The 13,431-nt window shown below is 47.8% G+C and overlaps 1 protein-coding gene across 1 annotated transcript in view; it reads left to right on the top strand.

Moving 5' to 3' along the window:
• FLT1 (fms related receptor tyrosine kinase 1) overlaps positions 1-13,431 on the top strand; it is a 202,752-nt gene that overhangs the window by 176,101 nt on the left and 13,220 nt on the right. The window contains exons 21-27 of the mRNA XM_064275298.1: positions 159-315; positions 754-851; positions 1,596-1,718; positions 3,467-3,578; positions 5,139-5,238; positions 12,337-12,442; positions 12,723-12,865. Coding sequence (XP_064131368.1) covers positions 159-315; positions 754-851; positions 1,596-1,718; positions 3,467-3,578; positions 5,139-5,238; positions 12,337-12,442; positions 12,723-12,865 — 839 coding nt within the window. The remainder of the gene's footprint in view (positions 1-158; positions 316-753; positions 852-1,595; positions 1,719-3,466; positions 3,579-5,138; positions 5,239-12,336; positions 12,443-12,722; positions 12,866-13,431) is intronic.

Genomic DNA, 13,431 nt, shown 5'->3' on the forward strand with positions numbered 1-13,431 from the left:
CCCCACAACCCTAGAAATAGCCAGGTGTCTGCTAACCCATTGCCCTTTTTGTGGAATGACACTCTCCTAACTCAGGCCGTTGCCAGCTTGAGGGACCAATTTCCCCACTGCTCTCCTTGAGCGCCCATTTACCTGCATCCCTCTTGGTCTGTTTAAAGGACGCGGCACTACACGTGGAGTCTAAGAATGAAAAACTGGAGCCGGACCTGGAACAAGACACGAAACCAAGACTAGACAGTGTTACCAGCAGTGAGAGCTTCGCCAGCTCTGGGTTTCAGGAAGATAAAAGCCTGAGTGATGTTGAGGAAGAGGAGGGTAGGTATTCGTTCCTTCCTGTCCTACAATCGGAGATATTTTTACAACCTGCTGTGCATCTCTGACATTTTTTTCATATTTATCACCCTAATAAACATCCGTGGGAGACTTGCCGGGTAATGTCCTGGGGAGATAAGATTTGAACTAAGATTATTTAAAGAGTTACTAATTTTGACAGGGAACTGTATAATTGCCTCCCTCAGGCTTTTTTGCCTTAACGGATTATCCTCCCACCCCATCCCCTGTGTTTGGGTAGAATGGGCTGGAGGCCCGGAAAAAAATCTCTGGTGTTCATATTGAAACCCGAACGCTCTCGAAAATGAACTCTGGTCTACTTGTTGGTTTGTTCTATGTTTTGCTAACATTGTTCCAATAAACTGGGATTTGTTGGACTAGCAAGAGCCATTGCAAAACAGTTACGGTTTTAATACTTTCCAGATTCTGACGGCTTCTACAAGCAGCCCATCACTATGGAAGATCTGATTTCTTACAGTTTTCAAGTAGCCAGAGGCATGGAGTTTTTGTCTTCCAGAAAGGTCAGCCTTGCTTTTTACTGCGTTTTCTTCTTTGTCAGGCCAGGGCACGTGGATATTCGCATGGACAAACACACACCTTTGCTATGGATCCACTTTTCCTGGTATTTGCTGATAGCCATGTTCTTAAGTGTAGAGCAGACATGACAACAAATGCCTTCATTCTGTCAGATTGCCAAAGCAGCCTTGCTATTAGGAGTTTTCAGAGTGATGAGTCTTGGGTACCAGTGGGTGGAATTGAGTTCTAGGGGTAAACCTCACTGGGTTTAGGACCAGACGAATTTGGCAGCCATTCTTCACGTTGCCTCCTCTGGCATATGCTCCAAATTGGCCAGACTCTGAGAACATGGTACTTGACGGGAGAGCTTCTATCCGTACATCCACATGGAGCCCTCCCGTGAATTTGCAGCCGGATAGAGTGCTGATCCCAGTGCTTAGTACAAAAGCCTGCAGGGAGTTTGTGCTCCTTCAGAAACCTCGCCTGGTCAGCTTGGTGGGTCAGGAGGCTGGAACTCAGAACAGTAGCCCCTGCCAGATTCGGGGCACCTCTGGACTTTGGGGCCTCAGGAGCCCTCTGTTTGTACAAAAGCATTTTACGTTTGTGGTGGCTGTATGTACACACAGGGTAGCTTCCTTCACACCGTGTGAAATGGATCCTGGAATTAAGGATAATGGCACTGAGAAGGCACAGGAAATTAGTTGGCTGGATTAAGGAAGTGCGTTGATTATGCAACTGTTTTATTACAGTGCATTCATCGGGACCTGGCGGCGCGCAATATCCTTTTATCTGAGAACAATGTGGTGAAGATCTGCGACTTTGGCCTTGCCCGGGATATTTATAAGAACCCCGATTATGTGAGAAAAGGAGATGTAAGTCGGTTGGATGTTTGCTTGACTCATTTATACCCTCTCATTTTTAAACCACAGACTGAGGCCCTTGGTAAATATTTACACTTCCCCGGCAGTAGGCCCTAAAAACCATTATGTGCTTTCTGTGTAGACAAGCAATCCAGACGGGCTGTGCACCCAACAACCCTGTGTAAGGTACAGAGAGGCCGTGGTTTCCTGGTTCTGTTCCTCCCATAATTCCTGGGGGTACCTGTCCCTGGGCTGCACTGCCTAAAGACTCGCTCCTCTAAGAAGTATTCCGTGGGACCCCAGGAGGCCGGATCATTTACCTCTCCCTGGCTCCTAGGGGAGTTCCCTGAACTTCCGGAGAGAACAGCCTGGACTCTTCCCCTTGAATAAACCCAGATGATTGATTCAGCAGGTGTATATGTCTCAGGAAAGGGTGGGGATCTCACAGGGGAGGAAGTCGTTTACTTCCCACGTCTGCCTCCATGCCTGGCGTGTCCTGCTGGCGCACATGGGCTTCTCTCCCCGCTTGTTTTTGGACATAGTGTTAATTTTCACTTTTGTGGTGACCTCTTGTGTCCTTTCTTATCTGGCCTGTACCCGGAGGCCTTAAGCTTATGTCTGGGTGCCACAGATTACCTGCAGGAGTGGTTCTCAAACCCGAGCGTGCATCAGAATCACCTGGACCCCAGCCCCAGAGTTTCTGCCACAGTATGTCTTGGGTGGGACCCGAGAATTTGGATTTCTGAGAAGTTTCTAGGTGATGCTGGGACAGCTGGTCCCTGGACAATACTTTGAGAACTGCTACTGCATGGTGTTTTTTATAAAAGAGAAAGAAACAACAACTTGGGAGTCCCGGATTGCAAAGATGGCATCCACCTCTGCGTCTATCCTTTTTCTTCTCAGCCTCTCCCCTCTAGTTTTCTCATTGCCACTCCATCGTTCCACCTTCGCTGTCAGTTCCCATCCATCTAACGTGGCCAGACCTTACTCACTGGGGTTTCTCCTATCTGAAAGTAAAGGCAGATTTGTCTGCACACTTGAAGTCAGCCGTCCATTCTCCTAGATAACTGCCTCTCGGTCACCGTCCCTCTTCCCAGTGCCTTTGCCACTTCCCCACTCACTGACTGTTGAAGTCTTATCTTTCTGCCGAGGCATGCCCTTCAAAATTCCTCCTTCTTAAGAAAAGCTCTTGGAAATCATGGATTTTCAGGATGTTTTCTAATTCAGGTCAGTCTTTTCCAGGCCCTAAGTGGCCCCGTAGAAGGAGTTCTGGTAGCACAGTGGTTAAAGCACTCGGGTGCTAACCAGAAGGTCGGCAGTTCGAACCCACCAGCTGCTCCACGGGAGAAAGATGTGGCAGTCTGCTTCTGTAAAGATTACAGCCTTGGAAACCCTATGGGGCAGTTCTGCTCTGTCCTACTCAATCGACTCAATGGCGCTAGGCTTGGTCTTGGCTTTGGAAGTGCCCTTGCAGAGGGCAAGCTTTTGTTGGGAGAAGAATTTCTTGCAGACTTGGGGAGTTAGGATGTGCTGGACACAAGAGGCTCTGACTAGCCTTCCTAGGGATCGGTCGAGCACATGGCTACCTCTTGTAGCATAATGCTGCATGCTACACGTTTTCCCAGTGTTGGGAAACTGAAGCTGCTCTGGAAATGATGTATGGTTCAGGCCTAATCTGAGCAGCGACCCCATGGGCACTTGGGTTGAACGTGCCTTGTTTCCATGCCCTCCATGCTCAAGGCCCCTTTGCCCTTTCCTAGACTCGGCTTCCTCTGAAATGGATGGCTCCAGAATCTATCTTTGACAAAATCTACAGCACCAAGAGCGACGTGTGGTCTTATGGAGTACTGCTGTGGGAGATCTTCTCTTTAGGTAAGTGCGGGGGAACAAAGAGACCCGATAGCCCAGAACCAGATGTCTGCATCTTCCACCAGGTGTCCTCTGGAGCAGCACTTAGAATGACTGAACACCCTGAAGGAGGCGTGGGCCCACTTAGAATCTCAGATGAGGAAGGGTGTCTGTGTGCACCCTGTGCCCTAAAGATAGCTTGTATGAACACGAGCGGGGTCAGACCAGCCAGCCTGGGTCTCTTTCTGTATACTTTGCCCCCTTCTAATTCCTCAAACTTCCAGATTTCCTGTGCCCTTCCCTCTTTCTACCCCGCGTCTCCCTGCCCCTCCGAGTTGTTTCTCGGGAAAGGCCCTGACAGTGCAGTTGAACAGTAGGGAAGGTTCAGGAAGCAGGAGGCCATTCCAGTGCCTCTGATATTAACAATTCTCATCGCGAGCCCAGGACACTGGTCGTATTTATTCCTTTTCCAGCAACATGCAGTATGGGTGGCTAGAAGCCTTGCCCAAGGCCCCATGAGCACAGATGTGCACAGAGCCCACATCTGTATGCAGACGCATATCGATGCTCCCAGGCGTCCCAACTCGCGTTCCAGCCAAGAGTCTGTTGGGCTTTGCCAAAAATTTGCCTTTCACAGCAAATAAAACTCACCCAGTAACATCTCCAGCTTCCTGTAATGTGTGAAAATCATTCCCCTGCTTTCGATGACAGGCACCTGTTGCTTCCAGTCTTTGAAAGCAGCTTGGCGGCCGCAGTGGCCCCACAGTGACACGGTGCCAGCGCTGCTCACCTTGCAGCTGCTTCCTACCAGCAGTGGTCACTGTAAAGTGCAGACAAACGCTGATGTAGCCTGCGCGGGAGGTTTAGAGCAGAGCAGATGGGGAGGCCTTGCCCAGACCCAGCCACCTCTGGGGTATCCCTCCCTCTCTCCAGTCAAGAATCCCCCAAAAGGAACAATCGCAGAGGATCTTAGACAGTAAAGCTGCCAGGGGCAAATTCCAGAGCCCCTCTGGCACCCTCAAGTCCTTAACTTCCTGCCCACAGGTAGCCCCTACCCCACACCATTGCCCTAATCTTGGAGCCCAGGGCGGGGGGTGGGGGGCCCTTTTCTCTCAGACCCATCATAACTCCTCATCCTCTAGTGCCATGAGAAGTTTGCAAGAAAGGGACTACTTACCATCGTTCCCACTGAGGTGTGAATGATCCACAATAGCCTCTGCTAAGTCTGTTGGCTTTTCACAAAGAAGCTCATTTTAACCCAAGGCAGGAGTCTCTAATGGTGGAATCTCACTAGAATTCCTTTGTGGGAGGAGGGAAGCGACCCTTCAGATGACACTCCGGCTCCCGACTGCACCGACAGGGAATAACCTATCGGACTAGCCTGTGGCATCAGATATACTCGAAACCAGTGGAACAAACAACCAAGCGTGTGTCCCTAGCAAGGGTTTGCTGAGGCCCTCTGTGGGTGTCCAGTTACTGGGAATTTATGATCAAAGCATCCCTTGAACACTGAACTGCCCCGCACGGTCTTTTTGTGCCCTGAGAACATGATGTGCCCTGGCTGTCACACCTTGTCTCCTACAGGTGGGTCTCCGTACCCAGGAGTGCAAATGGATGAGGATTTCTGCAGCCGCCTGAAGGAAGGCATGAGGATGCGGACCCCCGAATACGCAACTCCTGAAATGTGAGGCCCTTGGCTTCCTTCCTTTCCCATCCAACACCTCTCTTCCCACCAGGACACCTCAGATAGGGGGCAGACATATTTGTTTTGTTGCTTCACTTTTTAGAATCTCAGTCCTAAAAAACGAGTTCCTCTGACAGTATCCCCCTGGTCTTCAGGGATGTCTCTGCTCAGCCCCTGTGGAGCCCAGCTGTAGTGGGAGTGTTTTCCAGAAGCAGGACACAGTGTCCTCGAGCCTTCCCCGCTCTTTCCTCTCCTGACCATGACATGACTTTGCAGCACCTCTAGCTGGGAACGGAAGTTAGAACCTCAGCTCTATGTTAGGAATCCAGACCACACTATAAGACTCTGACCTCACTCAAAAAGAAGGAGCCAAATGGGTGAAGCAGCCTCAGGGATGAAGGGCTGGAAGTGCTACTGACCTAGTCTCCATCCACACTGATGACTGACAAGGGGCTTGGCTTGGACTGCAGGGAAGAGGTGTAGGAGAGAAAGGGGAATTTCCCAACTAGTAATCATTCTCCACAGAGCCTACATGGAAAAACACAACTCCTTTAGTATCCTTTAGGGATAGGATTAAGGACCCCTAGTGATGTAAATGGAGCCCTCATGGCACAGTGGTTAAGAGCTTGGCCGCTAACCAAAAGGTCAGTAATTCGAATCCACCAGCTGTTCCTTGGAAACCCTATGGAGCAGTTCTACTCTGTCCTGTAGAGTCACTATGAGTCAGAAGTGACTCAACAGCAACAGGTTTAGGTTTGTTTGTTTGTTTTAGTGGTGTAAACAGTTAAGCACTTGGCTGCTAACTGAAAGGTTGGTGGTTCAAATCCACCCAGTGGCTCCATGAGAGAAAGAGCTGGAAATCTGCTCCTGTAAAAATTAGAGCCTAGAAAACTCTATGGGGCAGTTCTACCCTGTCACATGGGGTCACTATGAGTCAAGAACAACTCGACAGCAACGGGTTTTGGGAACCGAGTGGGAATGCCATGACCTGAGAAATGTACACTGAAGCGATTTGTTTGTCAAACTGAGAATGATGCAGAAAGCCAGTGGGGAAGATGCATGTAGAAATCTCAAAACACCATTGACAGAGTTCTCAAAAGCCCTGGAGAAATATCTGTGCCCAGAAAGCTCACTTCCAATGTTGATAACCTGGTGGCGCAAATGGTTACGCACCCGGCTGCCAACCGAAAGGTCGGCGATGCGAGCCCACCCAGCAGCTCTGTGGGAGAAAGACCTGGCAGTCTGCTCCCATAAAGATTACAGCCTAGGTAACCCTATGGGGCAGTTCTCCTCCGTCACATGGGGTTGCTATGAGTCAAAATTGGCTCAACAGCACCAGCAACAACAGGGAGAGCTATCGGGAGCTTCCTGGACCAGATGACTCCTTGAGGTGCCTTCCTGCTGAACTGTCCAGTGAATCTAGGACGATGACAGGCTCCACGAGAAGGCTCCCTCCACTGTGCAAAGAGTTACTTGCCTCTCTTGGGTCTTCTTTTTCCTGAGGCTTTTGTGGATGTTTTGCACTTTGAGGCCCGGGCAGGAATGTGATGACGCTGGCAGTTTCGCTGAGCTGCTGACAAGGACTTGGGCCTCCTGAGGCAGCACCACCTTTCCTGAACTGGCAGCCCGCCGTCCCATCCCACCCACACAATGGGGTCCTGTCAGAGCCGTAGGATGGCCTTTGGGGAGGAGTCAGAGAGAATGAAGGAAGTGGGGGCTTGGCCAAAGTGCAAGGTTGCAGTCTCTTTCCTTCATCTTGGGACAACGCTCGGGAGACGCAGGACGAGGAGCTGGACCAGGCGGACGGAGAGCTCAGTCCTGTGGAGGCAGGGCTGGGCGCAGCCTGAGTGGGGAGAAGGAGGGGGCTTGTTCTGGTCAGTCTTGCATGGTGTCCTTATGAAGAAAGTGCCAGGGACGTGGGGCAAGGTCCTTTATGAGAGCTGGTGACAAAGCCAGATTACTCCCCAGGACATTGGGGCTGCAGAGGGGTTGTTAATCACTTGATTCCTTTTACTTGCTGAGAGGGGCAGACTCCAGGAGACCTGGTTCAAAGAGTAATTACTTTGCACTTTATGGGTTTCTAAGTGTATTCTAAGTGCTACAGCTCCTAACCAAAGGGTCGGCAGTTCGAATCCACCAGGCGCTTCTTGGAAACTCTATGGGGCAGTTCTACTCTGTCTACTCCTATAGGGTTGCTATGAGTCGGAATCGACTCGATGACACTGGGTTTGGGTAATTGTATTCCAGGAGCCCTGGTGGTGCAGAGGTTAAGCACTAGGCTGCTAACTGAAAAGTCAGCGGTTGGAAACCACCAGCTGCTCCGTGTGAGAAAGCTGTGGCAGTCTGCTTCCATAAAGATTACAACTTCGGAAACCCTATGGGGCAGTTCTACTCTGTCCTTCAGGGTCGCTATTGAGTTGGGATTGACTGGACGGAAAGGATTTGTGTTTTTTAGTTGAAGTTCCCAACAACCTTGAGAAGCAGGCAAGACAGATATTAAAGTCTGAATTTGATAAGTAATGATACTGAGATTCTGTGTGTTGTTGTTAGGAGCCATGAGTCGATTTTTAGCACATAGTGACCACGTGTGGCAGAGTCGAACTGCCCCACAGGGTTTTCTAGGCCAGATCGCCAGGACTTCTGCCAAGCTGCTGGGTGAGTTTGAACCGATGACTTTCAGGTAGCAGCATAGCGCTGAACCATTTGCATCACCAGGCCTTCTAGTGAGGTAGAGATAGGCAACCTTCACTACAGCGAATGTGCCTTGGTGCGAGGGACCTCTGGCTTCTGTCTAGTGATTTCCCCTCCACCAGCTAAGAGGCTGAGGAGACTGGTTTAGAACCCGTCTCTCTGGGTGATCTCCCTAGACCACAGGGTCTGTTCAGTGATGCATGTACCCCATAGTCCTCTGTAAAATGTCCACTCAGGCTTTGAAGCAAATATTTCCTTTCTCTTTTCATATTATCTGGAAATTACAAGAGTAAATTCTTAATTACTGACGGGAATAATAATAGTAATTGCTAATAGTTGTTTTGTGCTCGAGTGTCAGACACTGCGAAACCCAGAAAAACAAGGCAGTTCTGTCAAGTTCCGGCTCTCACAGGTTTCACTGTATTAATTTACCTCACAACAGCCTATGAAGTAGGTACTATGATTTCCATTTTAAAGAAATGAGAAAACCCAGGCACAGAGCACCTAAGTGATTTGCCCACAACCACATCGTTAGTAAATTATGAAAACTCAGTCCGAGTATAGAGTCCACAAAGCCATTCTACATTCCTGCAGGGTGTTTCCATTCCTTACCCAGGTTCTGGTCCCAAATAACTCTAGGGATACAAAGTCCCATCAGCTTTGAACTAAAAACTTCCTTTGACTTTGTCAAACCTTCAGGTCTAGACATACACCACACCCAGGTAGCCCCTGTACCGGAAGAGGCTTCTTCTAGAGAGAAGGATAAGTCCTCAATTATGGGGAGGTGTTTATTTGCAGATTTAAAAAAAAAAAAAAATGAGCAGCTTTGTGACATGTTTGCTGAGAAAGCCAGAATTCAGACCTTCAGCCCTTCCCTCCAGCACTGGAAAGCAGATGGAGGAATTTCCTTCTTGTTTGTTCCTACAGTAGGAAGGTCTGGGTGAGGATGGAGTACAGCTTCTCAGAATTGGGAAGCTCTTGATCTGAACTTGGCCTGAAGTGGTGTGTACTTGGGAACTTGGGTGATAGCTTTGGAGAGGAAGCTCTTCCCACAGGACCTTCGCCACCAGCTTATTTCAAGAAGGGCTGTTGGGCGGGGCACCACTGCTGTCTCTTTACTTTATAAACCTGTTTACTTAATGATGTAAAACTGTGTAACACTGAGTCGTTGGTTCCTGGCCCAAAGCCTGTTTAGTCAGATGTCTTTCAATAAGGGAATGAGCAATGCTTTGATTTTTTTTTCCCCCCTTTTCCTTTGGTATTTGTTGAGATGAGTTGCACTGAATTTAAGGCAAAAGGAGTGCAAGCTAGAGATCAGAACCCAAGAATCAAAAATAAAAAAACACCAAGTAGTTGTAGGTGGCCCCTCTTGCTAGTTTCAGCAGACAGGAACCAGGGAGAGCCCTGTTCACAAAGCACCCACCCCTCCTCCTGCCTCAAAACAGCTGCCTGCTAAGCGGTGAAAGGGTGATGCTGACCAGGATCACCCCAGGCCTCTGCTTGGTGGGATGCTCTCTGCTCTCAGGGCCACCTTTTGTTGCCGGGCTTAGTGGGCCACGCCTTTCTTTCTTTGGCTACTTTCTGTAGATTATATTTAATGTTTTTATTCTGTCAGCCTCCAAGAATCTATTTATTGCTGGAGATAAAGGAGCCTTGGAGGATTAGACTTGAGTGCTGTTGTGAGCTGCCATGGAGTCAGACTCATGGCTACCCCGTGCACCACAGAAGGAGATGCTCCCCGGTCCTGCACCGGCCCCATGATTGGGTGCAGACTGGATCATTGTGATCTGTAGGGTTTTCATTGTCTGATCTTTGGAAGTAGATTACCAGGCCTTTCTTCAGTTCAGCATCATAGTAACACGCAAGCCTCCGTTGAACCCTGGTCCCTTGCATGCAAGGCGAGAATTCTACTATTGAAATAGTACTATTTGAGTATACCCATGTACCCATTGCATCGATTCTGACTCATAGCGACCCTATAGGACAGAGCAGAAATGTCATAGGGTTTCCTAGGCTGTAATCTTTACAGAAGCAGACTGCCATCTTTCTCCCATGGAGCAGCTGGTGGGTTTGGCTAGCAGCTGAGTGCTTAACCACTGTGCCACCAAGGCTCCTTACTTGAGTGTAAGTAAGGTGGAAATAGGCCAACCTCCACCACAGCCAACGTGCCTCACTGTGAGAGACCTCAGACTTTTGTCTAGTGACCACCTGCATCTGTGATATACATTTTTATACCTATCTCAGTGCATTAGTAAAATGTATATATTTACCTTAAAACGAGTTCCATATAGAATTGTGCAGACATCTGGCTGCTAGGAGGTCAGCCCCAACTGCCCGTGGGTCCGGTCCTGGCACCACTCAGAGGCAGCGCCTGGAGCCTACACGCTGAGGCGCTGCTGGGCAGAAACAGTTAGGAACCTTGCACAGCTCTGGCTCCCTGTCCTGTGTTTCCCAGGCAGCAGGGACAACAGCCCAGAGTTAGAGAATTAGAGTTCTCTTCCTCTCCTTCCCAGTGTCCCTAGTTTCTGTCAGGTGACTCCCATACAGTGGCTCCCCTCCCCCACATCACTTTCCAAAGGGCTCACACAGCTCTTGGAACCAGCTGACCCTGGAGTGAAATAAAAAGGCACAGCGGATGAGCAGAGGTGTGGCAGGGAACCAGGCATCGCCTTCTGAGAGGAGCCTTGAACCAGAGTTTTCAGAAAAGGCAGGGGAATCAGAGATTGAGGCATGTGATCTTTGAGCTCATCAATCAAACACTTAGGATCTCTGCCTGCTGGATACCTGTCAGAAAGTGCAAGCTGAATTCCATGGCCAGCTGTTAGGAAAAGCGTGCTTTTGAAGAGCAGTGTGCTGGGAGGGTTGTCTGAAGGCCTTGGGTGCCCTGGGTGATGGCAGTGGTGGTTGTGCCCCATCAAGTCGATTCCAACTCATAGCGACCCTGGAGGACCAAGTAGAACTGCCCCATAGTTTCCCAGGCTGTCATCTTTAGGGCAGCAGACTGCCAGGTCTTTTCTCTCCCAGAGCGGCTGGTGGGTTCAAATCAATGACCTTTCTGTTAGCAGCCAAGCACTTTAACCCTTTTGCCACCAGAGCTTCTTTTCTCCTGGGTACCTAGAACGTTATCCTTGGATTAAACCAGAACCTCAGGACACACACTGGGCCCACATTGTTTTGCCTGTCAGAACTGTTTTTACTGAATGGTATATTCCGCTGTTAAAGCGTTGGCCAACATTGAAAGGCAGCGTCTAACGCAACTCCATGAAGCCGTTCCTGGATGGGAGGAGACATAGAGGAGAGCCTCACTTCAGATTTTAGTTTTAGGAGTAGCCATGTTTCTTTTGAGTAACCGGTTTGTTTTTAACTTCTGAGTTATGTGCATTGTGTAATTGATTACTCCTTCTTTTCGCCACCTGCCTAGAAGCTCAGAACCTGCCCTCATCAAAGTACTCAGAATCATGATATAAATTTTGTATGTTAAGTTTGCCTGTAGCTTCACCCTTCTTATCTTTCCATTACCTGCCTCCTGATATTCTTCCTTTCTCTTTTTTAACCTCCCTGTACTCTTACTGTCTTTATCAGCCACCTCGTATACTTTGAAACAAAAATAGGGATGTAAATAGATTAAGCGACTGGCTGCTAATTGAAAGATCGGTGGTGGTTTGAACCCCCCAGCCGCTCCATGGGAGAGAGATGTGGCAGTCTGCTTCCATTAAGATTACAGCCTTGGAAACTCTTTGGGGCAATTCTAATCTGTCACATGGGGTCACTGAGTCAAAATTGTCTTGACGGCACCCAACAATGTGGACTTACATGGGTCACAAACACAGTGTGCCTTCCCACCCGTCTCCACTGCTAAGCTCAGTAATGGAATGTGAAGACTTGAAAACCCTACGTGCTTATAAAGAGCCCCAAGCCAACCTCTGTTACAACCCAAGAATTGAATAAGTACTGGAAACTACTCACCCATTGATATCTGTGGCTATGCTGACTTTGTAAACTTTAAGGGTACTGCCTTGCTTTTGAAAGTGAGGAGAGGGTGGGGAGTAGGACTTCAAATCAACAATCTAGACATGAACAAATCACTTTGTTTGGTTAACATTAGAACTCAGGCCTTCCACTCTTGCAGAGACCGAAGGCACTCCAAGAGCCTTGGGTGGAGATGGACTCTGGAGTATGGGTCTATTACTCTCCCTTTATGACAGATGTTTTCCATGGCCGGCAGGGCCTGGGCCAAACAACCTTTTATGTGTTGGTGCTGCACACCGAGACCTAAAATCAAGGCAAATATCATAGCCTACAAAAACCATAATCATAATTTGTATAACAATACCCAGTCACGTTGTAGGGCTATCTATAGAATGATCTTGGCTCTCCAGCTCTTTCTCTTGTGCTTCTTCTCAACAGCTATCAGCTCATGTTGGACTGCTGGCACAAAGACCCAAAAGAAAGGCCAAGATTTGCAGAACTTGTGGAAAAACTAGGCGATCTGCTTCAAGCAAATGTACAACAGGTAAAGCTAAATTTGTCTAAAGTATGAGAAGGCCAATGCCTTTTTAAGTCAGGGAGGTGTTTTGTTCATTTTTTGTGATTTTTATTTTGTTTTATCATTAGAATAGCTGAGATCAGCAGTAAAAAAATACATGTATATGTGTGGATGCAGAGGTAGTATCCCTTAACATGTCCCAGACACAACCAAGACGGTGTACATGACATAAAGATGGCATAATGCTTCACAGAAGTGGGTTGGTGTGAAATTTTGTGCCCTGAGACCTTCATCTTTGATGTTTTAGGATGGGAAGGACTATATCCCACTCAATACCATCCTGACAGGAAGTAGTGGGTTTACATACTCTACTCCTGCCTTCTCTGAGGACTTCTTCAAGGAAGACATTTCTGCTCCCAAGTTTAATTCAGGAAGCTCTGATGATGTCAGGTAAGATTTCTTTCCCTGATGTTCTGTTGTAAAGTTTTCAAACATACAAAAAATTAAAAGAATTTTATAATACTCATATGCTCAACTCCTAAATTCAACCATTGTTAACATTTTGCCTTATTTTGTCTGTGTGTGTATGTGTATTTTTTCTTTTTGCTGAACGATTTGAAAGAGGGTCTCAGACATTATGACACTTTATCCCTCCTTTGGAATACAACTTCTAAGAAGGACCTTCTCCTGTATAACCACACAGAAATTATCATATAGTAGTATAAAAAAAAAAAAAATTTTTATTAGAATCTCATCTAATATGCAAATTATCATAATTTCCCCCAAATGTCTTTCATACCTTTTTTTAAAAAAAGTAGGATCCATTCAAGATTAACACCTTGAGTTTGGTTCTTATGTTTCTCGAGTCTATTTCACTCTGAACAATCCCCCCATTTTTTTCTATAACATTGATTTTTCTTGACCAACCGAACAAACAAACAAAAAAACTTTTTTGGCTTATTTCCCCTTACTTAACAAACTAGCATATCTCACATTACTGCAGAGGTAACTGGAGA

Source organism: Loxodonta africana, chromosome 23 (assembly GCF_030014295.1).
Source record: "Loxodonta africana isolate mLoxAfr1 chromosome 23, mLoxAfr1.hap2, whole genome shotgun sequence".
Lineage (NCBI taxonomy): Eukaryota > Metazoa > Chordata > Mammalia > Proboscidea > Elephantidae > Loxodonta > Loxodonta africana.